This window comes from Sciurus carolinensis, chromosome 2 (genome assembly GCF_902686445.1).
Source record: "Sciurus carolinensis chromosome 2, mSciCar1.2, whole genome shotgun sequence".
Classification (NCBI taxonomy): domain Eukaryota; kingdom Metazoa; phylum Chordata; class Mammalia; order Rodentia; family Sciuridae; genus Sciurus; species Sciurus carolinensis.
In genome coordinates, this window is record NC_062214.1 from 11,574,690 (window position 1) to 11,597,517 (window position 22,828).

Consider the following 22,828-nt stretch of genomic DNA (forward strand, 5'->3'; position numbering starts at 1 on the left):
ACTTCTTGCTTTGTTCACCAAGCCCTGGCACACTGGCCAGCTGGCCTGCTGCAGGGCAACTGCCCTAGCTTACCCTCCTGAGCCAACACTCTTGCCAAGATAGCACAGGGCCACTCTGGGCTTGCTCCTCTCTTCCTGCAGGTCTCACCTAAAGGGCCACCCTGCCAAACAGAGTGGAGCTGACTGCCCGGCAAGGAGGGCTGTACCCCTATTTCCTCACTTCCGTCTAATGTGGGGCACAGCACTCATCTCCGCTGGCTTGCTAGTCCACTGGACTGTAAACAGGGATTTGGTTTTTTATTTTATTATGGAAAATGTTGAACACATGAGAAAGTGGACAGGACAGTGTGACGAATGCCTGTGTGTCCATCACTCAGCTGTAACTATCACCGATTCAAAGCCCAATGAAAGCTGAGAATGGTCACTGTTTTCTTTACGCTGTATTCTCTGCACTTACTGGTATCTAGCATAGAGTAGGACCCAACAACACTCACCAAGTAAATGCCTGCTTTGGAGGGACTGGTGACCTGGCCTCTCTTATCACCTGCCTGGGGCAAAAACACTGGGTCACACAATTCCTGTAGCTGTTTGAATATGCTTCAGAAGTGGCTGTCTCTAAACTCCCTCGGCACTGGCCCCGTAAGGGCATATGACATATTTCTACCGGCTGCACAAATGTCACCTGTCCTGGAAGCAGATACACACAGACCTTAGTGACAAGTGGTACAAACCACAATCTGGTCAGTCAAGGGAGAGAAATGTATCATGTGGGAGGGAGTTTTAGACACCAGTGAGGAATCTGGCCACGGGTTTTCCTCAGCAGTAAACATTACCTGTTCTTCTTCATTATATGCTCGAAGGGCCTCAGAAAATCTTTCTGGAAACGGAAGTTGGCTAGTTCACCCTTCTCCAGAAACTTCATGGAAAGTTGCCGTAGTGAGTCAACAGCAAAGATGGCCACATCTTCGTTGGGGTTACAGCCAACCTGAGCAGGAACAGAAAGTGCAGTGGAACAGGGACAGGTCACAAATGTGGATGTGGCTCCAAACATAAGATGGACAACCTACCTGCAAAACAAGCACTCTGGGAAAACAGGCCCACAGAGAAAGAAAATGCAATTTCTTGGCCATGATCTATCCTATTTTATTTAAGTATAATCTTGAAAGAAAGACCAGCATTATACTTTAAATTAAAAGTGCTTTGAATTAAGTGTGCTATTTTAATTTTTCGAACTGTAAAATGCACATAACACAAAATTTACTATCATGACCACTCAACACGGTGCCAGAGACTGAATCCAATGCCTTGCTAAGCCACAGCTCCCCAGGCCTTTATCTTAACCATTTTTAAAGGTCCAGTTCAGTAATACACACTCGCACTATTATACAACCAATTTCTAGATTTCATCTTGCAAAATGGAACTCTGTATCCAGCTAACAACTCCCTAGGTACTATTTAATTTTACTCAAAAATATATGAGCGGTCAAAAGACTTTACAGTCTATACAAAGCTCCCTGTCCCATAATCTAGTACTCAGGGTTGAACCAGGGATGCTCTGTCATTGGACTACACCCCTCTCCCTTTTTATTTGGATAAGAGTCTCACTAAGTTGCTGAGGCTGGCCTTGAACTTATGATCTTCCTCCTTCAGTCTCCCAAGTAACCGGGATTATAAGCATGCACCACATACCTGGCTTAGAAAGACTTTTAATACTTTCCTAGTATATGCCACTTACAGCAAAAGATTTCAAGTAACACTATCAGCTCTGGAAAATTCTACAGAAACACTGAAGCATCTCAATTTCCATAAGAATCATACTTATTTATGGTCCACCTACTTTTAGGGACTGGAGTTTTGGGCATACAGTTGGTGCTTTTCAGACTTTCCCCTTGAGAAGAATCCCTAAAAGCAGAGCAAGGCAGTGCTTCCCACCAGTTCCACTGTCAAGGGACCCGGGGGCACCCTGCAGACCTGCATGGGAAATTATACTAACATGTGGTCTGGTCTGAAAAGGGTTGTTTTTGGTTTTTGTGGTGCCTGATCAAATCCAGGGCTCATGCATGCCAGGCAACTAACGGGCGACATTCCCAGTCCATGAAAATGTTTTATTTTTAACCAAAGTAATATAGCAATATATGTGTATTTTTTTTCAGTACTGAGAATAGAACTCGAGGTGCTCTACCACTGAGTTACATCCCCAGCCTTGTTTTTTAATTTTTTGAAACAGAGTCTTGCACAATTGTCAAGGCTTGCCTTGAACTTGAGATTCTCCTTCTTCAGTCTAACGAGTCACTGGGATTATTGGCCTGTGCCACCAGGCCAAGTGTGGCAATATCATTTATACTAATGAACAATTAGAAACAACAATATGAAAACAGCTACTTAATGGTATGTGCATGCTGTGGACTACTACTTGGCAGTTAAAAAGAGAATAAACTCAGCCTTAAAAAGAAATTCTTTTCTTGTGCAGTACTAGAGCTCAAACCCAGGGTCTTGGACATGCTAGGCAAGTGCTCTACCACTGAGCTACATCTTCATCCCCAGAAGGAAGGAAATTATAATAAATATCATAATGCAGATGAAATAAGCCAGTCACAAAAAGACAAATACTGTATGGTTCCACTTTATGAGACACCTGGAGTACCTGAGTACAGCCTGGATGGCTGCCAGGGGTTGCGGGGAGGAGAAAATGGGGAGTCAGTGTGTAATGGGCACAGGGTTTCAGTTTCTCAAGACGAGGAATCCTGGAGATCTGCTGCACAACATGAACCTACTGAACACTACCCAACTGTACGTCCAGAGGCAAAGAAACGAAGACAATGTTTTCTACATCCTGTCAGTACACAGATATGTTTGTGTAAAGCAATGTCTGGGGAAAGATACAGCCTCGACTGGTGAGAATGATCAGCTTTGGGAAGGGCCTGCTGTGTGTGCAGGTGATCAAGAGTTTCTAGTTGTAACTTCTTTTAAAGGGATCATATTTTTATAGTGTTTATGTAATCAGAGACTAATAAAAAGAATATTCTCCTCCTAAAAGTTTATGCAAAACAGATGTCTCAGGCACAGGCCATGATCCCTGTGCAGCTGAGCTCATCCAGGCTGCGGTACCTGTGGTCACCCTGAGAAGTTACAGGTGTGCTGATGCTCGGCCACAGCTGTACTCCACCATCCATGGTTCTTCACACCCGTGAGATTCCTATGTGGCCTAGTTCATAGCAGGAAGCGGAACATCTTTCCAAGAGGCAGAAAATCTAAGTAAGAGTCCCTCAGGGAAGAACTGAGTTTCCTATGGCTGTGTGTTCACAGCACTGACCGGATGGAATGAACGTTTCTAACAAGACTGACAACCACAAGGCGTCTGACTACTACTTGGCAGCCCAAGTCCCAGGTCTGCCGTCAGTGGCCCTTGGATAACTGAGAACTGCCCACCTGAGCCCTGACGACAGGCTCACAGGTGGGAAGAGTAACTTGCTCAAAATGATGCTCCTTACCAAAAAGTCCCAGTGCAGACGAAATCTAGACTCGAAGGAGTTGGGAGAATGTTCACCAACACCCTTCTGGACAGTCATTCCTGAGAGGACAAAGTCTTCCACAGCATCAGCCAAAACGTCTTGTGGAACGAACGAGCAATGTTTGTTCTGGCTTAGCTGTCACAGGCCTGGATGAGGCACAGTAATGGTGACGACTGCCACTGTCCTTCCCAAGCGAGCTCACAGCTCCTTCAAGGGCCCAGTAGGACCCTTGCACCCAGCAGTGAGGAAGCTGGGGCTGAGGGGCCGACTACCTTAGACACACATGTTCTCTTCTACTCGAGTCGCTGCTCTGGATCACCATAGGATCTTGTGGCTCAGGTGAAAGGCCACTCCCAGAGAGTGACCAGGCCATCCCAAGACCCTGACACACTGCACGGCTCTACCTTGTCCCATCAGCTACTGTTATCATAAAATGTGGGCCAACCTGCATAGGTAGCGTCCACTGCCTGACACGAGACACTCAAGTTCTTTGTTGTGCAGGGTGTGCAGTGAGGGGCCTTGATGTGAGCTAATAAGGAAACAACTGACAACAGCTGCTGTAAAGATAGAAGCAGGCCATAATGCTTGTTTCCATGCAACGCTGGAGCAGGCAAGCAGCCGCCTAAGACGGATGGTGCCCCACTCTTCCCTATTCCACACTTACTGACATGACGGAGCCAGCTTCAAATCGGCCACGGGGAGATATTTACACCATGAAAGTTGGCAGATTGCTACAGTCACTTACAAGCACCCAGTGATTGTTCTATCTATACCCCAGGGGCAGACTACTTTTTCTGACATTCTCTTATGAACTGTGTTTTACTAAAACTGTTTCCAAGCATCTGTTTTAACTCTGCATTTCTAGACCTGAGAAAATTCCAAGATCATGAAATGTGTTTTGGTAGGAAAGCGATATTATTAAGCATTACATCTCCATTAGGAAGCAAATGACATCGTGTACACAAACACACTTGGAGCCTTTTGATTGTTTTCCCCTCCAATTTTTTTATTGTGGTGAAGTATGTATTTGATTTTAAAATTTCTGTATGTGCAAAATTAAACCTCCAGTGAAGAGAAAGTTCATTCTGGCTTAATCCCAGCAATTGTGAGTTTTAGAACAGTTGTCAGTTTTTCTTTTGTGTGTTTCATTTAAAACAAATGTTAGTTTTTTTCAACAAAAGTTTCAGAAGAGTATTGGCAATGGGAGTCAGAATAAAAGAAGTTGTGACATTTGAAGGTGAAACTACATGGAACATAACTCAGGTCAGTAAGGAGGCATTCCCGGATTTCACAAAGCTTTCGAGTACCAAGATATTTGTCCAGCAACTTCATGGTGTCTGCCTACATCCTGGATGTGGGATATTAAAGTATTTTTAATACCACTGGCGTTTTAATTCATTTCACATGAATTCCATCAAGACCTACGTATGACATTATTCCAACGGAAAAATGAACTAACAGTGCCTACAAAAAACAGGGCCAACTCTTTACTGCTTCCTTCTGAATTTAGCTGCCCACTCCTGACATGATGAAGTGGTTTAAGTATGAAAAGTACCTTATTGAAGTGATCTCCAATCACATGCCATATCCGGGACCACTGCAGTCGGATCCGATTCATGTTGTAGTAGGATATCTCCACGATCTTCTGCAGGCTGAACATGCGAGGATGGTGGGGGGAAGCCAGTTCATCCATGGACACAGCACACAGCCAGCGGACAAAGTCAACTACAGGCCAGAGCCAACAACACACGCAAAGGCTCATTAGTAACAGTGGGGCAGTCGCACACCAGGCTTCTACAATGTCACAGGCAAGTCAAATACATACCTATGGCATTTCCATCCAGTCTGGTAGAGCCAGTAAAAATTCTAGGGAGATAAAAAAATAAAAATTAGGTCTGGAAGCTGAAGTTTCTCAAATACTCAGAGCTGGCAGAGACGAAAGGCTTCAAATCTGGCATTATACCAAAATAAATGATGAGGAATCAAAAAGACAGAACTGGTCAGTGAGAGAGCAAAAAGCCTACCCCTGGCATAAGAAGAAGGGACACCTCCACAGGGCAGGGAGGTGACCTGAGGGCAGTGGGACTGGTAGAGCGAGATCCTTCCCAAAGCTGCTTCTCAGCAAGAGCAATGAGAACGCTGGCCAAAAATTATCAAAATTAACTTTTCTAGGGCTGGGATTGTGGCTCAATGGAAAGCACTTGCCTCACATGCATGGGACACTGGGTTCAATCCTCAGCACCACATAAATAAATAAAATAAAGATATCGTGTTTGTCTACAACTAAAAAAAAAAAAAAAAAAAAAATTAACTTTCCCACAGCAAAACTTTAAAAATCAACGGAAAGCTAACAAAAATCTGAGGGGTGTTTTGTTTTTCAAGAAAAATGGTCGAATCTTGATCTGAATGGTGAGTGCTATGGTGGCTCAGCTTCCTCCATTCCCATTCTCCTTTCCCCAGCTCCGCAGGAAGCCTAAAACCAACAGCACCCCATCTGCTGCCAAGGGGGCCGAACACTGTCCTCAGAGAGCTCGCGCCATCTAAGCTGACCCAGTGCTCACTCAGGGCAGCCAGCCTCTCCTCCAGGAGCTATTTAGCCCCACAGCCACAGCGGGCAGCAGGAACAGTCAAGGCAAACAAGCACCTGGCCCAAAACTGACGCGGAAGAGCAGGGGTGAGGTCCACAGGAGGCTCTGAGAAGCTCCCCAGGGCTGTTGGGGATCCAGGCCGCCAGCTTGTGTGCAGGGCTTTGCACACCCAGGAGACCAGGAGACAATGAGAAGAATGAGCTCTCATCTGTGGGTGACCTTAGGTCCTACCTGAACCAGAAGCAAAAGCAAAGGCTGAGCTGCAAACTGCTTGGCTAAGTGTTCAACGCATGCCCCCGGAATGTAGTCCTCAGCAAGCACAGGCTGGGACACCTAAGGTCAGAGGCAGCTAAGGAAATCTCTGAGCATTGAGGCTAACCTGGTGCAGATGTCAGTGGCCACACGTGGAAGAGAATACAGACTTTACACAATTAGTTCAGGAAAGTCACCAAACAGACAGTACTGATAACAACCGAAAACCCTGGGCTGGGAGCTGGGAGTCAGGATCCAAAGTTGTCATATTATTTTAAATGTCCAGTTTACAACAACAAAAAAATAGGACATGCAAAGAAGCAAGAAAGGACGGCTTATTTATAGGAAAAGAATCAGTTAACAGAAACTGTCCCTGAGGAAGCCAGGATGTTAAGATTTTCTAGACAAGGTGGTTTTGTTTTTTTTGTTTTGTTTTGTTTTGTTTTTGTACTGGGGATTAAACCCAGGGGCACTCTACCACTGAGCCACATCCCCAGACCTTTTTAAATTTTGAGACAGGTTCTCACTAAATTGCTTAGGGCCTCAGTGAGTTGCTGAGGTTGGCTTTGAACTTGTGACTCTCCTGCCTCAGCCTCCCGAGCCACTGGGATTACAGGCATGCACCATTGTGCCTGGCCTAGACCACGGTTTTAGGTTAGTTATTTTGAGTATGTTTAAAGAAGTAAAGGATAATATGTCCAACTAATGAAAAATGTGAGGTCAATTTCACACCAAATAGAGAACAGTAACGAAGAGACAGGAAAAATATTAAACATTCTGGAGTTGAAAATAATAAAGCTGAAATGAAAAATTCACTGCAGAGGCCAAACAGCAGTTTTCAGCTGGAAGAAGTAAAAATCAGTAAACCTGAAGATAAGTCAAATGAGACTGTCTGATGTGATAAGCAGAAATAAAGAATTTTTTAAAATGAACAGCTTCAGAGTCCTATAGGACACCATCAAACATACCAATATACACATAATGTAAGTTCCAGAGAGAGGAAAGAAAGGAGCTAAAAGAACATTTGAAGAAAGAATGACTGAAAACTTCCCACATTTGATGAAAGATAACTACCTATATCTCTCAGAAAATAAGCAAATTTGAACTAGGATAAGCTCAAAGAAAGTCACACCCAGAAATATCATCATCAAACTGTTGAGAGTGAAATACAACAAGAGGATCTTGAAAGCAGCAAGGCAGCAGACTCATCGCATAGGAGGCTTCTTTGGTAAGATTAACAGCCTATCTCTCATGGGAGACCATGGAAACCAAAAAGCATTGGGGTAACAGTTCAAGTGCTAAAAAAGAGAGCATCAACCAAGAATTCTATATCCAGCAAAACTATCCTGCAAAAATGAAGAAGAAAGGAAGACATTCTGAGGTGGGAGAAAAACTTCAAAAAACAAAACAAAACAAAAACGCTGACAATTCATCACTAGTAGACTTGCCCTGTAATAAATACTTACGGAAGTCCTTCACGTTGAAAGGAAACTAGAGAATAACTCAAGACTACATGAAGAAATAAAGAGCACTGGTAAAGTTTACTACATATGAAAATATAAAAGCTAATATTTTAAATGTAGTGTACTTTTGTTTATAAATAATTTTTATCTTACTGAAAAGACAATTGGAAAAAGCAACAGTTATAAATCTGTTGATAGATATATGTTTATAAATATATAATTTGCATGACAATGCAATGATGGGGGAGGAAATGGAACTACTTTAGAGCTGAGTTTTTTATACTATTGAAATTAATACATTAATCATAACGCCCAATAGAATCACTAAAATAGTAAAGGAAATAAGAAGGTAATACACAAGAAAACACTTAATCACAAAGAAGGCAGTAATAATGAAGAAGAGAAGGTATAAGACGTATTAAAAAAACATAAGATCTGAGAACTTGCACAAAAAACATTATTAGAGACAAAGAACACTTTATAATTAGAAAAGGCTTAAATCCATAAAAAAACGATTATAAATATATATGCATCTAACAACAGAGTCCTAAAATACAAGAACCAAAAAAGCAAAGAATTAAAGGGAAAACAGATCATTCAAATGCCTAGAACAGGCAAATCTATATAAAATAGAGCAGTGGCCACAGGGACAAGAAGATGGGGAGAAAATGTGAAGGAGTATGTGGCTTCTCTGTGGGGTCATAAAACTGTTATGAAACAGACAGTGGTAACAGCTGCACAACTCTGAATAGGCCACCACTTACTAACCCTTATATTTTTAAACAACAGATCTTATGGCATATGAACTATGAATCAACAAAAAAATGTAACAGAAGAGAAAAAGGTGCTAAGCAAGATTAATCCAGTGTATACTACTTGGCTAAGGAGGAGAGATAGGAGACAAAACAGAATGAGGAAAAGTTCACTTCACTCAAGTCAGGTGCAGGGGCATGAGCCAGTAGTCCCAGCTACTTGGAGCTGAGGCAAGAGGACCACTTGAGCCCAGGGCCAGCATGGGCAATGTACTGAGACCCTGACTCATAAAAAATTACTTTTGTTGCTGTTGTTGTTCTATAAGTCTAACTTGAAGTAGGAAAGAAAAGGGGGGGAAAACTGTCAAAACTATACCACAGACAATATCTTGGTTGGAAAAAAGCAAAGAAGCAACTGGAATAAGGTAATCAAAATAAGCAGACAAAAGTGCATAACAGTAAAAGATTATTCCAAGAATGATCCAAATTATTTAAAACATCTGTACTGCTAACACTCCAGAACTAACTGTATTTAATGCCCTGGAAGAGGTCATTGACTAAATAAGCAGTGGTTCCTTTGACTTTCATTCAATGGTAGTTTTCAGGAGTTTGTTAATTTTAAGGAAATTCCTATTTTAAGCACCTGAACTTCACACGTATCTTCAAATAAGAATACCTCTTATCTCTTCGGGATTGTTAGGCCAAGTTTCAAGTAAGCAAATAGTGGAAAGACTTTAAGGAAGAATTTATGGAAATTCAAACTTGGGCCAATTTCTACTCATGAATAGGACTTCAATCCCAAACTCTTGTGAGATTTTTTTAAAAAAGTAACTTCCACTAAGAAAACAGTGTAATTTAAACATCAGCACAAGCAAAAGCTCGTTAGTGACATAAATTGTCAAAATGGTAAAGTTACAATTTTTTAAAAAAGCACAATGCAATTCAAGGTCAAAATTCAAAGAACGGTGAGGGTGATAGCTGGATCACGGGCACCATCTTTTATCTTTCTGGAGCCAACAGCACAGCCAACAAGTCAGGAATCAGTGTGCCCAGTAACTACATGGGGGACTCCAGATCACAGGGTAGTCAGCCTCCCTGGAGAAGAGGATCATCACCTGTCCACGGCGACAACGACACTCTGGGAGCTGGTCTCACCCACAGACTCCTGGAAGCTGGCCATCTGTCTCTTATCCACGCCACCACTCACCAAATTACCTAGAACAGGATGCACGGAATCAGTGAACTTCAAAGAGTCAAGGATCTACAACCAAGTATCCTTTGCATGAAAATGCAGAGACAAGGAACAGCAACAAGAAGGTTCAGTAGGCAAAAACAAAACAGCCCTGATAGCAGACCAGTTAAAACGTGTTTTGGTATTTAGAATACAACTGTATTACAGCTCTCTTGCTGGACCAGCCATCTCCCAGGCTCTATGGTGCTTCACGTTCTTGCGGTACTGAAGGCCCACGTTTAAGAACACAAACTGGAATCCACTGAACTGACACAGAGCTCCTGGAACCTGCAACGCCTCCCATCGGCTGGCCGCCTGGCGGCTCTGATCCCAGTGCAGCCAACCTCGTGAGCACCCTAAGAAGTGGGCACCCCCACGTCCCCAGCGTCCAGGCTTTTATCTGCTGTCCTGTTCTGCTCCAACCACTGTGCTCTGGAGCCTGAGGCAGGAGGACTGCAAGTTCAAGGCCGGACTAGGCAGTTTAACAAGACCCTGTCTCAAAACAAAATAAGTGGGGAGGGGCTGGGGATGCAGCCTGGTGCTACCCCAGCCTATGAGCCTGGGTCCAATCCCCGGTACTGGGGTGGGGTGGAGGGCACAGTGAAGATAAACTGCTCTCACCTTCTCATCAACCACACCCGCAGGCCCTAGCAGCCCCTCCCTGCATCTGGATGGAGGGGCTTGAACCCTGCCTCTGCTGCTTCCTTACCACACGACCCTGCTCAAGTCACTTCACCCTGGGCTTCAGTTTTCTCAATCACAAAATAGGGAGGATAAGATTTCCTATGTCATTGGGTTGTGAAGAGGATTAAGTGAGTTAAAATATAAACTGTTCAGAACTTGAACATCTGTTATTCTGTATATCACTGACAGAAGAGTCTCTCAACCCACTGTGGAGCCAGAAATAACTGCTTGCATGAGCATGCCATTTAATGAAGTCCCCCCAGGGAACATGAAGAGATGCAGAATCTGTCTGTTAAGTTCTAGAGACACGTGGGTATAGTCTCTCGCCAGGAACCAGCAGTGGGCTTCAAAAAGCAGAAAGGCTTCCTCCCAGGATGGTTATAGGTACAGAAAGAACAGTAATGCACCCTGCAAATTTGGTAAAATAGACACTTTACTCAACACTTAAGCACAATTAGGAGCTGAGGCAGCACGTCCACTTGCATTCACAGACGTGCCGTCAGCTGGCACACAAGGAGAGACGGTTTACAGGACAGTCCTGACGAGACAGAAGGGCTTCATCCCGGTTAACTTGCAAGTCTGTGGCGGCCAGCCATGGGGCCTGCAGTCTTACCGAGGCCAAGGCCCATGAACTCCTCTCCTGCCAAAGCGTGGCTCTTCAGGCTCCCTTCTCGTTCGCGCCCAGTCCCAGACAGGTAGCGGGTCTTCACCCCGGTTCCTATCAGCTGAGCAAGCTCCAGCTGGCTGATGCATTTCAAGATCTAAGGAAAGGGCAGTGTGGAGAAGTGAGCTCCCAATGCACAGGCTGCAAAGGGCGCTTCTACCTTACGGCCAGTCATTCAAGCATTCTGTGAAGCAAGCGGCCTTCCAGTAACAACAACACTGAGGGCTTAGGGTGGCTTCCCTACAGGCAGAAACACTGGCCGAGCAGCGGCCAAGTGTCCTCTGGGTCTTGAAGTCAGACTACTGGTATGCTACTTTTTTCTAATTATTAAAAACAAGAGAGTAATACAACAACTTTGGTACAATGGAATTAAGCCATGCTGAAGTTCATGTAAACTTGGAAAGTATGCAACAGAGAAAACAATTTGACTGGAGCAAAGGATTCTACCCAGTCCACATTGTCTGACCAGTCCCCATCCCATCCACTGTCCACCTCAGACACAACATGCCAGGCTCGCTGGCCTGCATTTGGCTCCTTAACTTGCCTCCATGGTCCCACCCAGGGCCTCTGCTCTTGCTGTCCCTTTCCTGGAGTGCTGCTTCCTCCAGCCCACTCCATCTGTTCCCAGATCAGATGTGTGCATCCCCTGCCTCCAAGAGAGAACTTCCTGCCGGCCCTGATCATGTTCCCCATCATCACCCTATAGTCACATTTAAAGTTTTTTCCTGAGCACTTACCACTTCTTGGCATTATACCATGGTTACTGATTCCTTCTACATCTTAAGTGTCAAGAGGGCATTATTAACTGTCTTTATGGCCAACTTTCAGATTTATGAGGTAGAGTTAGGCTTGATTTCAAGAAAAATGGAACAGACCGGGAAAGAGCAACACTGAGAAAGGCCAGGAGTAGCCTAATGGAGCAAAGGCAAGAGACCCACCTCGTGCCAGGAGTTCCCGAGGTAGTTGCCGTCCGTGTGAGCCACCGTAATAAGTGTCTTTATGGTGTCGATGTTTTTCTGCTTCATTTCCGTGATGCTGGAACTGGCAGTCAGCAGGGAGAAGCGAGCAAGGGCCTGAACATAGGCATCTCTTTCCAGCTGAAAGAAGCCCAGGAGAATCTGATTCCAGCCCCAGGGCGGCCACGGTCACGCCTGAGAGGCTGGGCCCGTCTGGCATTCTCACCAGAAAACTCAGCAGGCTTTCTGCACATCAGCACATCATCCACGCTGGTGTTCGCCTGCTACTGGACCCCCTGAGGCTCCCTGTGCACTGCCACATGCCTGATAACCAGCTCTATCCACTTGGCCCCAAAGCATGCTTATCAGTCCCATGTTCCAAGATTTGCCGAATGCCAAGAGCCAATACAAACATTCTAATACCTACAACAATCCGGTAAGGCACTTCTATTTTCTGAAGTTTGTAAATGAGGAAATAAGCAATGTCGTGGAAGTTAGCTGGGCCAATGTCACAGGGCCAGAGAAGCACCAGAGCTGGGTTTAAAATCACGACTCTTTGACTTCAAAGCCTGTGGTTTTGGCACAATAAAAAGCCTAACTGAAAGATAAAGGGGAACAGAAGACTGGGGTTTTTTGCTTGTTTGTTTTAAACAAATGGGTGCAAACTGATTTAGAAATTAATGCAAAGGACCAAGAACAACCTATGACAACAACTTCCATAACAGTTTGAGAATTGCATTTCATCTATTTGTTGAATTTTTTAAGATTCAAAAAAGGTTTATTATGGACTTGCATTTTGCATTCAACTATATGTTTTACCAGAGAAAAATGGGAAAATATTAGAAAAATGGATTTTAAGAGGAAAAAGCAATTGTGGGGGAAGTGCTGGGGCTGAACCCAAGGTCAAATGCACACTGGCAAGGCATTCTACCACTGAGCTACACCCCCAGAAAAATAGTATTTTAAGCACCAAGACAGTAAGTGAGGCAGATGGACAGAAAGGCTCTTTTGTCAAATCCAGCTAAGTGGCCTGAGTCCTACTCGTGGTTAAAAAAGGCTTTGATCTAAATCTCCGGTGTCCTCCTCCAATGAGGCTATGATCAACACAAAGCGAAGGGAAGGAGCCGGCAGTGTGCTAAGATGCTTGCTCACCTGGAAGTTCCTGACAGTCTAGCTTTTGCTGACTCTAAAGGAGCAGAACTCACGCAGGTTCCACTCACCTGCATCCCAAAGATACAGGCGATCCGGATGGCGCAACGGATGCCTTCCAAACACAGGGAGGCCACTTCCGTGTCGTCACAGTTCTGCAGTCCAATGCTGTAGGCCGCCAGCAGCGGTGTCCACACCAGCTACCAAAAAAGGCAGGTTTCAGTAACAGAATTTCGGCCTGGGAAGCACGCTGCAGGACACATTGTTAGCTAGGGGAGAGCCAGGACGTCAGGTCCACTGCTATTCAGATTTTGACCAATCCTGCTCACCAGGTAAGGCAGTCCTTCCTACACTACAGGCCTGCTGGTTACTAAACACTCAATTCACAAGGGAGGACGGCGACCACGCCGCTGAGCCACCACACCTCCTCCTGGTGGACGGCCAACCACTATTAGTCAGAGACCCCGTTCCCCGCTGAATCTATACGGGCTCGAGAATCCCTCAACACAGCACATCAGTCAGCCATTAGCAACGATGCAAAATATAACCTGTCAGAAATGTAGGACTACAAACTTAGCTTACCGAAAGGCTCCCATTTCAAATTATCCAGACTTTATTTTCTTCCAACTTTCTTATGAATTCCTTAGAAATAAAGGTCATGAAAGTCTAGAATTGATTACCTAACAGGATGGTAACAGTTACTATAAAAATAGTTTATAAAAATATGATGCTCTATGTATACAGAACACGTATCTTTTTAAGATATATTTAAAATACAGATTCCAGTTATTGTCTTTTCTTTCACCTAACTCAACTGATAAACTGAGGTCCCTGAAGTGAAATGTCCTAATAACATGGTCCTTTCATCTACTGCCCAAATAACTACCTATTAATTCACTCAACCCCTTTCCTGGCTGCCCTCACAGCAACCCTGTATCTGTCCCCATTTTACAGGCGATGAACAGGGAGGGTAAGTAAACTGGCCAAGGTGACACAGTGAAAAGTGCCAGGGCTGGGGATGTAGCTCAGTTGGTCGAGAGCTTGCCTCACAAGCACAAGGCCCTGGGTTCAATGCCCAGCACCACCCAAGAAAAAGAGAAAAGCAGCAAAGCCAGAACTCAAACCCAGATGGTCTGAGGGCAGAGTCCACACGCGGCACTGGCGCATCCCCAGCATCACCGAAGGACAGCAGACAGAAGCACGCCGACCAGGCCCATCCTCCCCACCACCTCTTTGACACTGGGATCCTGCAGGTCGCCGTCCAGGGGGACAAGTCCAAAACTGGGCCTAGCCAGACTCTTGACCTCTCGGAATACTCACTTTGAACATCGGCCGGACATGGTCCAAGTGCGTGGCACTGGTAAACGGAGCTTTGGCGTGGCTCACGGCCTCCATCAGCGCCTTGGCTGTTTTCGCCATCTGCTCCATCTCCAAGTTGTAGAGCAGCCGCCGCTGCTTCTCACTGGCCACATCTACGGAGAAGCGTGAGCGTGAGCAGCTGCTAGCTGAGTGCCACACAAGCCAGGAGCCACTTGCAAGGTTCACAGCAATCACTCCACCTCATGGATGTCATTGCCACTTTACAGATGGGAAAAACAAGCCAGAGAGGTTGAGAGACTTGCCCAAGGTCACCCAGCTAAGGCAGAGCTGGTGCTCGTCCAGCAGCACAGATCCAGAGCCTACACTCTCAGCACTGCACTCTGCTGCCACTCCGAGACACTGACAGCTTCACAGGGGCCCTGATTAATCAAATTCTTAATCATGGGTTGGCACAAGCACCACTGGAATTAAAGCTAAGTTTTAAGGAATGTATTTTGGAAGGTAATTAAGTTCTTTGATTACTTATTTTAAATTCCCTTTTTGTTCCTAATCAAAACCTAGCAAGATAGTGATATTATTAAAGAGCCAACATAATCATAATCATAATTAATCACACTTCCTATTCAGATACTTAGAGATGGGAATTAATTTGCCACCAGCCAAGTTAACCATGCACCCTGACGCATCTCAGGGCCGTAGTACAGGAATCTGTTCATCAGCCCTTACTCTGCTTGGTGGATTTGGCTGCCATCGTGTGCTCCTTTGTTTCTTTCATTGCGATTTTCTTGCCTTCTATCTCTTCGTAGATGCTGGAGAGATATTCTTCTGGTAGATCTTTACTATCATTGATACCCCGATTCATTTTAATATACTGCTCTTTTGTCATTTTATTTTTTACCTGAAATTTTAAAAAGAATTTAAAGACTATACAAAAAATATTCAATCGCTCCCTCAAAATAACACAAACTCCCCCCAAAAACTCATTTGCCCAAATAAGCTACTGCTTTTGCCACAGACCGTGTAAGCCACGAGCACACTTCACCTGAGGACTGTGCAAGTCTGTCGTCAGCATGATGATGGAATAGGCCAGGACGTAGGCGGTGTCAGCGCTCGCGAACAGAGTTTGCCTGCCAGAAAAGACTCCAGATGTAAAACCCAGAGGCAGCGATGGCTTCCAGAAGGCACAAGGCTCTCACTGGAGGCAGGTCCGAGCTCCTCCTGGAGCCCCGGCCTGGGACAGTCACTACACTTTCCCCGTCACTGAGCATTAATTCACAACGCAGGGTATGGAAAAAGTTAAATAAGAATACAGGTCAGATTCTAGGCTTCTTTGAAGAAAGTCATTTCAATGTTATTTTATTTATTTTACTACTTTTGGTACCAGGGATTGAACCCAGCAGGGGCTTTGAGCTTATCTCCAGCCCCTTTTAATTTCTGTTGTGAGACAGGGTCTCACTGAGTTGCTTAGGGCCTTCTAAGTTCTGAGGTTGGATTTGAACTCAGGATTCTCCTGCCTCCGCCTCCCAAGTCACTGGGTTCACAGGTGTGCGTCGCCATGCCCAGCTCAACTTAAATTTTTAAAAAGACCCTTGCAGAATATCCTGGGTCAAGACTAGGGCAAGGCAAATGAACCCAAGCTGTCAGGAGACCCTCACTCTCAGGGGTCTTCCCCAAGGGGAGTAGCGTCCTTCAGCCTGCAAACTAAGTGCCTTCCAGAGAGCATCTACTTTGTGCTAGCACCAGGTAAAGATGACTAAAACTGCTGTGCAGCCGTTACTCACAGTTTATATTATCCATGATGATATTTAACAGTAGAGATATGAAGGAAAATATTGATGTTGTTCTAAACCACATGCTGGTGAAGTCTAATGGGTTGTTTTGTTTGTCTTTGGATTACACAAGAAGAGAAAGACACAAGTCCATGTGTAGCCTCATACAATGCGTGGCCAGCAAAACTGGTTTGTCCTCACTGCCCCATAGAAAAAGGAAGACGGAGCAAAGCTCCCAAGGCCCACCCAGGGCGTGCGGTAAAGGTAACACCATCTAATTGTGCCTTCACAGCAAAGTGAAACAGATGCCACCTTTGCTGCCCAGGTCATCTCCTGGGGAGAGCTGGCCACACACTCGGAGGATGGGGACCAATTAATATGAAAATGGAATTGAGTTGAGAGGCAGAATTATTATCAGAACATTATCTTCACAGTGTGTTCAGACATCCACTCCAGGGTGGTATGCAGAGCGTGAGACTCTGAGTTAGACACACCCACACTCAGTTCAAGCCTGCTGCTTACTAGCTGATTGGTTTTGACAGGCAGCTCATCTGTAAAACAGGGAGGCCACTCCAGGCTTGCCACTGACCAGGTACAGGACACACAAGATTTGGTTCCTGCAAAACACGTCACTTGCCAAGAAAAACTCAAGACGCGCTCTTGTACTTGGTGGTTTAAGTTACTCAGCCATTTCTATAGCCTGTTCATCGGTAAGCAATCAAAGAAAAACCAAACTCCTTTAGATCTAGTCTGTACATTGAATCAGGCAACTACTCTTGATTAGAGAAGAGGCGCCCAATTACCTCCTCTCAATTCACAAAATTATACTTTTTAAATTAGTCAGCCAGGCATGGTAATCCCAGCTGTTCAGGAGGCTGAGGCAGGATGAACACAAATCCAAGGCCAGCCTCAGCAATTTAGCAAGGCCCTGAACAACCTAGCAAGACCCTGTCTCAAAATAAAAAAATATAAAGGGCTGGCATGTGACTTAGTGGTAGAGTGCCCCTGGTACCAATCCCTGGTACCAAAAACAGAAAAACCAGTAGAGCAGTTAATCCCATGGGCTTTGGTTGCGTGATCTTAGGAGAGTTGCTTAACCCCTTTGTTCCCCGATCTCTTGTCTACAGAATGAGGACAGGAACTAGGCTGCTGTGAGATAATCCCTGAGCACAAAGCGTGGCATACAGTGAACAGAAACTTCAGTTGCTTGGCACAGATTTAGAAAGATTAAACCCAAACCCCAACCAAATCAAGCTTAGTGTCCTGAGGGGGCAAAAAGGTGAAGCAGAGGGCCTGGGGGGTGCGCTCACCCCTGGTTGCACTCTATGTATCTGGCAGCAAACTTCTCCATCAGCCGGTCAATCTTCTGGGCTTCCCCAGGGAGGCGGAAGCCTTCTAGGAACGTGCGCAAGGCTGAGACGAACTCCTTCTCACAGAAGTCCAGCTGGTCCACATAGGCATACATCACCTCCTTGTTGAACCTCGTGCTGTCTCCCAGAAAATCGCCTACTTGGGTCTGAAACACACACAACACACACTTGCTCACTTCACATATAAACCCACAGCAGAGGACACTGCCACCGGGACCAGGCCTGAACGTCACAGTGGGCTGAACTGCCGGGGAAGCAAGGTGAGCCCTGAACTGCATGGAGGATGACACGGAGGAGGTGCAGGAGAGGGAGCACTGGGCTGCCTCAGGAGAGGGGCAGGTATAGATGGGGCCAGAAGAATGGTTTCTACCAGCTGAGGGGCATTTCTAACTGACACTTCCACCAAATAAACAACCGCCTGTCGGGAGCTTGCTTATTCTCAGCACTGTGATGGTGACCACTGTCCATGCTGAGGGTAGGGATGCGCAGGCCTGCTGAAACCGGGCACAAGGGGCTGCGGCAGTTGGTTCATCTCAAGGTCCGGGCTAGGAGGGGTGCGGAAGCATACCGCAGAACCTCGTGCAAGCGCGAGCCCCCAGACTCACAGAATCTAGGCGCTCCTCCTGGTGCAGGAACTGGGCAATGTCTTCCACTGATGTTCCCAGCATGCCCTGCTCCTGGAGAAACTGGATCCCCCTCTTAGGTTTTTTGTTGAAGCTGTTTCAAAAAGAGATGAGACACAGGTTGGAATAAAATCTACGTCTGATGGCGGCCACCCTACCTCCATTCTCCCCTTCTTCAATAGTAACAACCCTAGTATTCAGTGCAATAAAGTCCACCTCTCCCTGGCTCCCTTAAACAAAGCACAGCCGTGGAAGTCAAGCCAGTGAGATCGAAGCGGAAGTGGTCTGAGTGTACCTAGGAAGGCTCCTTAAATGAAGCTGACTCAGGCAGCTGCTTTGGCACTCCTGCTCCTCCTCTCTGGAATACATGTGTGAAGGTTAGTGCTCCAGCAGGCACCCTGAACCATGAGGCAACCCTGAAGGTGACAATCATGTGCAGACAGAAGGGGCTGGGTCCCTCACGTCGGCAAGAGTCACCACAATAGCTCTGATTGTCCACTTCTGGATTTCCTTTTTTCATCTTTTATTTTTGGATTTCCATTTCTTGAGTATTCTAAGTACTGTTATGTTATATTTCCTTTTAAAGAAAGGCAAAGCTCACTAACGTATAAACTCAACTTTTTACCTGGCATTACACTGGAGAGTGATGTGAGGCTGAAAGAACAGGGGGCGGGCAGAGATGGCCCTGAGGTGTGTTTAGAAGGTGTGGTCCAGAAGCCCCTCTGAGAAGCTCTGTCGTGTCTGAGGGGTCAGAGCCCAGCATTCCAAGGAGAGCACCCAGGAGAAACAGCTGGAGGTGTCTGGGGACCCATGGTGCAGCTCGGGGGTCTTAGCACAGGGAGGCCGGTGCCATTCAGGGGAGGGTCAGGAGGCTGAAGGGGGTCTAGCAGCGCAGCAGCCACACTCACAGCTCGATGCCATGCTCGATGATTTCCTTCTGTTGCTTGATGACCTCGAACTGCTCCGGGTCATCCTGCACAGCTGTCTGGGTCCCGGAGGATACTGTGGACTCCATGGACGTCACACTGCTCCTCCTTGCCATGTCAAGGCCTTTCCCATCCCCCATTTCCTGATCTGTGAGCCTCTCCTGCCCTGAAGTGACACAGAAAAAAATGAACCAGGTAAGCAGATGGGGTGCAGCCATGGCTGAGGGAGAACCAGGTAGGGTTCCCCAGCAGAATGAGTTTCTACTCTAGGGTCACAGGCACAGAACCTCAGATCACCAGAAACTTTTTTCATAGAACTTGAAGAGCAAATTCCAAAATTCACACAAAAAAGTAAGACGTGAACGGTGGGGACATTAAGAAAGCGTGAGCAGGCCCTGCTCTCCGGGCATCCAGACCTGCACGGCTCAGGCCATTTAGAAGGCGTGGCGTCTATGCAAGGATGAACCCGTCAACAGGACAGAACAGAAAGACAGACACGCTCACGGGAGCACCTGGTGTGTCACAAAGCGACACCTGGAATCACGGAGGGAAGGAGAAGCGAGGAGGAACAAGAGCTTCCCACTGCTTCCCCAACGCTGAGGGCGCACACTGAACGGCAGAACCTTTGAGACGCCAGTGTCAGCAGCAGAGTGTGCGCTCCCGCCAGGGCCCCGGAGGGGTTGGGTGTGGCGGGCGCTCACCGAGGCTGGCCTGGTGGTTGGGATTCACGTACAGGTCCTTGCTCCACTCCACCATGCACTTGAGGATGGACACAAGACACTCCAGGCCTTTCTTCCTCAGACTCAGCTCCTACAGGACAAAAGGGACACAGCACAGAGGCTGCAGACAAAGACAGGCGCCCACAGGCTCGCAGGGCGTCCTGTGAGCACATCAGAGAGCCAGTGGTATCAGTGCTACTACGGTAAGACCCCAGGAAGAGACGGCAGGCGACACTGAAGGACGTGAGAACCCGCCATCTCCAGTGTCCACTGCAAACACCCAGCACTAACACCAGCTGCGTGGCTTTCCTAAGGCCAACGGTGCTACCCAGATTTTTAAAAGAAACTTCTCATTCATTGCTTGTGGAATTAAAAACGAAACAAAACCCCAAAACCTTAAATCACAGGGTCTTACACCATAACACTGAAAAGAGAAAAGAACCTTGAATCAGGCAGTGAGTGAGTGATTCTGGACAGAATTCATTCCCTAAAAACTCGTACATATGTTCTACTTTAAGGTTTGCCCTACAGATAAACAAAAACAGATTTTTAAAAATAAATACTATTTCTTTTTTTTTTTTAAAGATGCTGATGGGCCTTTATTTTATTCATTTATTTTTATGTGGTGCTGAGGATCGAACCCAGTGTCTCACACAAGCTAGCAAGCGCTCCACCACTGAGCTACAGCCCCAGCCCCTAAATACCATCTTGAAAAAAAAAAAAAAAAAAAAAAAAAAGCAAATATTTTAGATTCATAATAATATCACAGGCAGCACAGATCTGTCAATCTAATGATAATTATGACCTTCAAGGAAAAAAAACAGAATCCTGTGCCCCATTCCAGGGTGCACAGACCCTGTGACCAGTGCACTCAGGGGTGCTAAGGAACCCCTTTGGAGGGGAACTCCAAAAACAAGGCAAGCCCCTGCTAACAGGCAGCCTCCTCTCCCATACAAAGGTGGGGGTCCTCTCCTCCATGCTACCTCTGGAAGGTGACGGAGGTCTCAGGTTAACATCACCTTCCCAGGGACACCACTTAACAACCCCACACTCATCCCGACACCCCCACATCCAGCACTTCTTCTTGAGGGTCCTGCTTGTTGCCCTTACAGCTCTCGTCACCTCTGACTGACTTTTCCTGGCTGTCACTCCTGACGTCAGGAGCTGCTTGCACGCTCACGTAAGCATCTGTGCGCTCACTGCCATGTGCCCTGCATGCCGGCGGTGCCTGGCTTGTGGCGGCACTCAGTAATGCTTCTTGAAAAGTGACAACATATCTCACCTGCAGAGGTGTCATTCCCAACTCATGGCCACTTCTTCCCTGAGCGATTTTGGATAAATCATTCACTAGACGTTCGAAAATGTTAGCAGCATTTAGATCACAGTCATAGTTGACATAAATATCCACAACACACTGGGCATCTTGGAAAAGAACATACGAGTATTAGAATTTTGATCAAAAACAAATAGCAGTTCTAGTTTCTTATTAAACAAGATTTCTTTGCCAAAAAAAATTTCCTAGTGAACTGACTCAGGTGGCCACACCTTATTCAGGAAAGATACATCAGAAGTACTGGGACTGGGGGAATGTTTTTAGGCCTGCCTCTAGGTTAACTGAAACCTCAACAGTTCATTCCTGTACTCCAAGGTTGAATTTCCTCATCAGAAAAGGGGCTAAGCTAGGCAGGGTGGCACACACCTGTAATCCCAGGGATTTGGGAGGGAGGAGGATTTCAAGTTTGAGGCCAGCCTCAGCAAGTTAGTGAGGCCCTGAGCAATTTAGCCAGATCTGTCTCAAAATAAAAAATAAAAAGGGCTGGGGATGTGGCTCCATGGTAAAGCACCCCTGGATTCAATCCTCAGTACAAAAAAAAAAAAAAAGGCAGGGCTAACAGGGCTCAGAGCAACTCAGTGGTAGAGGCCTGCCTAGACTATGGGGCTGCGGGTTCTACCCCAGCACTGCAGAAACAGAAGAGGAAGGGGGCCAATGACTGCCCGACCCGTCCCTTACAGGCACCACAGAATAGGAACATGCTTGATGACGACACGCGGGGTGCTTGGTTTGAAGTCTCACAATGAACCGTAAGGCACAGACATTCCAGATTTACCTGAGCACCCAATCGGGAAGGGCAGCACAGCACCTGGGTCCTGTGGCCTATCAAAAGGGCTCAACCTGCAGGGAAGATGGCCAGGCATCCCAATGCGCCAAGGTTAGGGGGTTTCTAGGGTCAACACCAGAAAGTCCCGGGAAAATGGCCTGAGCTGGTTATTCTTTAAAAGAGGAGGGGGTGGGGCTTCTCATCCGGCAAGAGTGGCCTTTCAGGGAATGACCTTCCCAACACTTCTTAAAGCTCTGCAAAGAGGGGTCAAGGTCTTCATCTGGCTTTGGCAGATAACAGTGTTGGAAGTGGTTTTGAGCGTGTCTGAAGGAGGAGCACCCTCAGGGGAACGTACCTGCACAGATCCTCGTCAGAGTCTGAATGACCATCCACCTGTGCTCAAAAGAACTTGTGGACGTTTCTAAAATGTTCAGGAAAATCTCTTTGAAAAAGACCTAAATGGCATGGAGATAAAGGAGGATGGTATTAACTGTTTTAGTCAGGATTCAAAAATTCTGAAGTCTTTGGAGGCCAGGCATTTCCTGTAAGTAAAGTAGCCTGGACACAGGAAGAGGGGTGCACACTTTCTGCACAAGAGCACGGGAACCCTGGCCTGACCAAAGGACACTTCTCAGTGCTGGGCTCCCGCCCAGAGCTGCTATGTGCAAACCCAGGACCCATGTGTGTTGTGATTTTTTGAGAAAAACCAGAAATGTGGATTTTTGTTTTTATAAAATATGGTTTCTTAATT

General features: G+C 46.2%; 1 protein-coding gene across 2 annotated transcripts in view; it reads right to left on the reverse strand.

Annotated features, from left to right (window-relative positions):
* Arfgef2 (ADP ribosylation factor guanine nucleotide exchange factor 2) overlaps positions 1 to 22,828 on the reverse strand; it is an 83,503-nt gene that overhangs the window by 24,933 nt on the left and 35,742 nt on the right. For both annotated transcript variants that reach the window (XM_047542223.1, XM_047542222.1), the window contains exons 11-26: positions 22,433 to 22,532; positions 21,261 to 21,400; positions 19,961 to 20,069; positions 19,242 to 19,425; positions 18,316 to 18,427; positions 17,651 to 17,856; positions 15,614 to 15,698; positions 15,298 to 15,469; positions 14,572 to 14,723; positions 13,323 to 13,451; positions 12,085 to 12,243; positions 11,096 to 11,243; positions 9,683 to 9,782; positions 5,338 to 5,378; positions 5,068 to 5,237; positions 834 to 985 (exon numbers count right to left, since the gene is read on the reverse strand). In XM_047542223.1, coding sequence (XP_047398179.1) covers positions 834 to 985; positions 5,068 to 5,237; positions 5,338 to 5,378; positions 9,683 to 9,782; positions 11,096 to 11,243; positions 12,085 to 12,243; positions 13,323 to 13,451; positions 14,572 to 14,723; positions 15,298 to 15,469; positions 15,614 to 15,698; positions 17,651 to 17,856; positions 18,316 to 18,427; positions 19,242 to 19,425; positions 19,961 to 20,069; positions 21,261 to 21,400; positions 22,433 to 22,532 — 2,159 coding nt within the window. The remainder of the gene's footprint in view (positions 1 to 833; positions 986 to 5,067; positions 5,238 to 5,337; positions 5,379 to 9,682; positions 9,783 to 11,095; positions 11,244 to 12,084; positions 12,244 to 13,322; positions 13,452 to 14,571; positions 14,724 to 15,297; positions 15,470 to 15,613; positions 15,699 to 17,650; positions 17,857 to 18,315; positions 18,428 to 19,241; positions 19,426 to 19,960; positions 20,070 to 21,260; positions 21,401 to 22,432; positions 22,533 to 22,828) is intronic.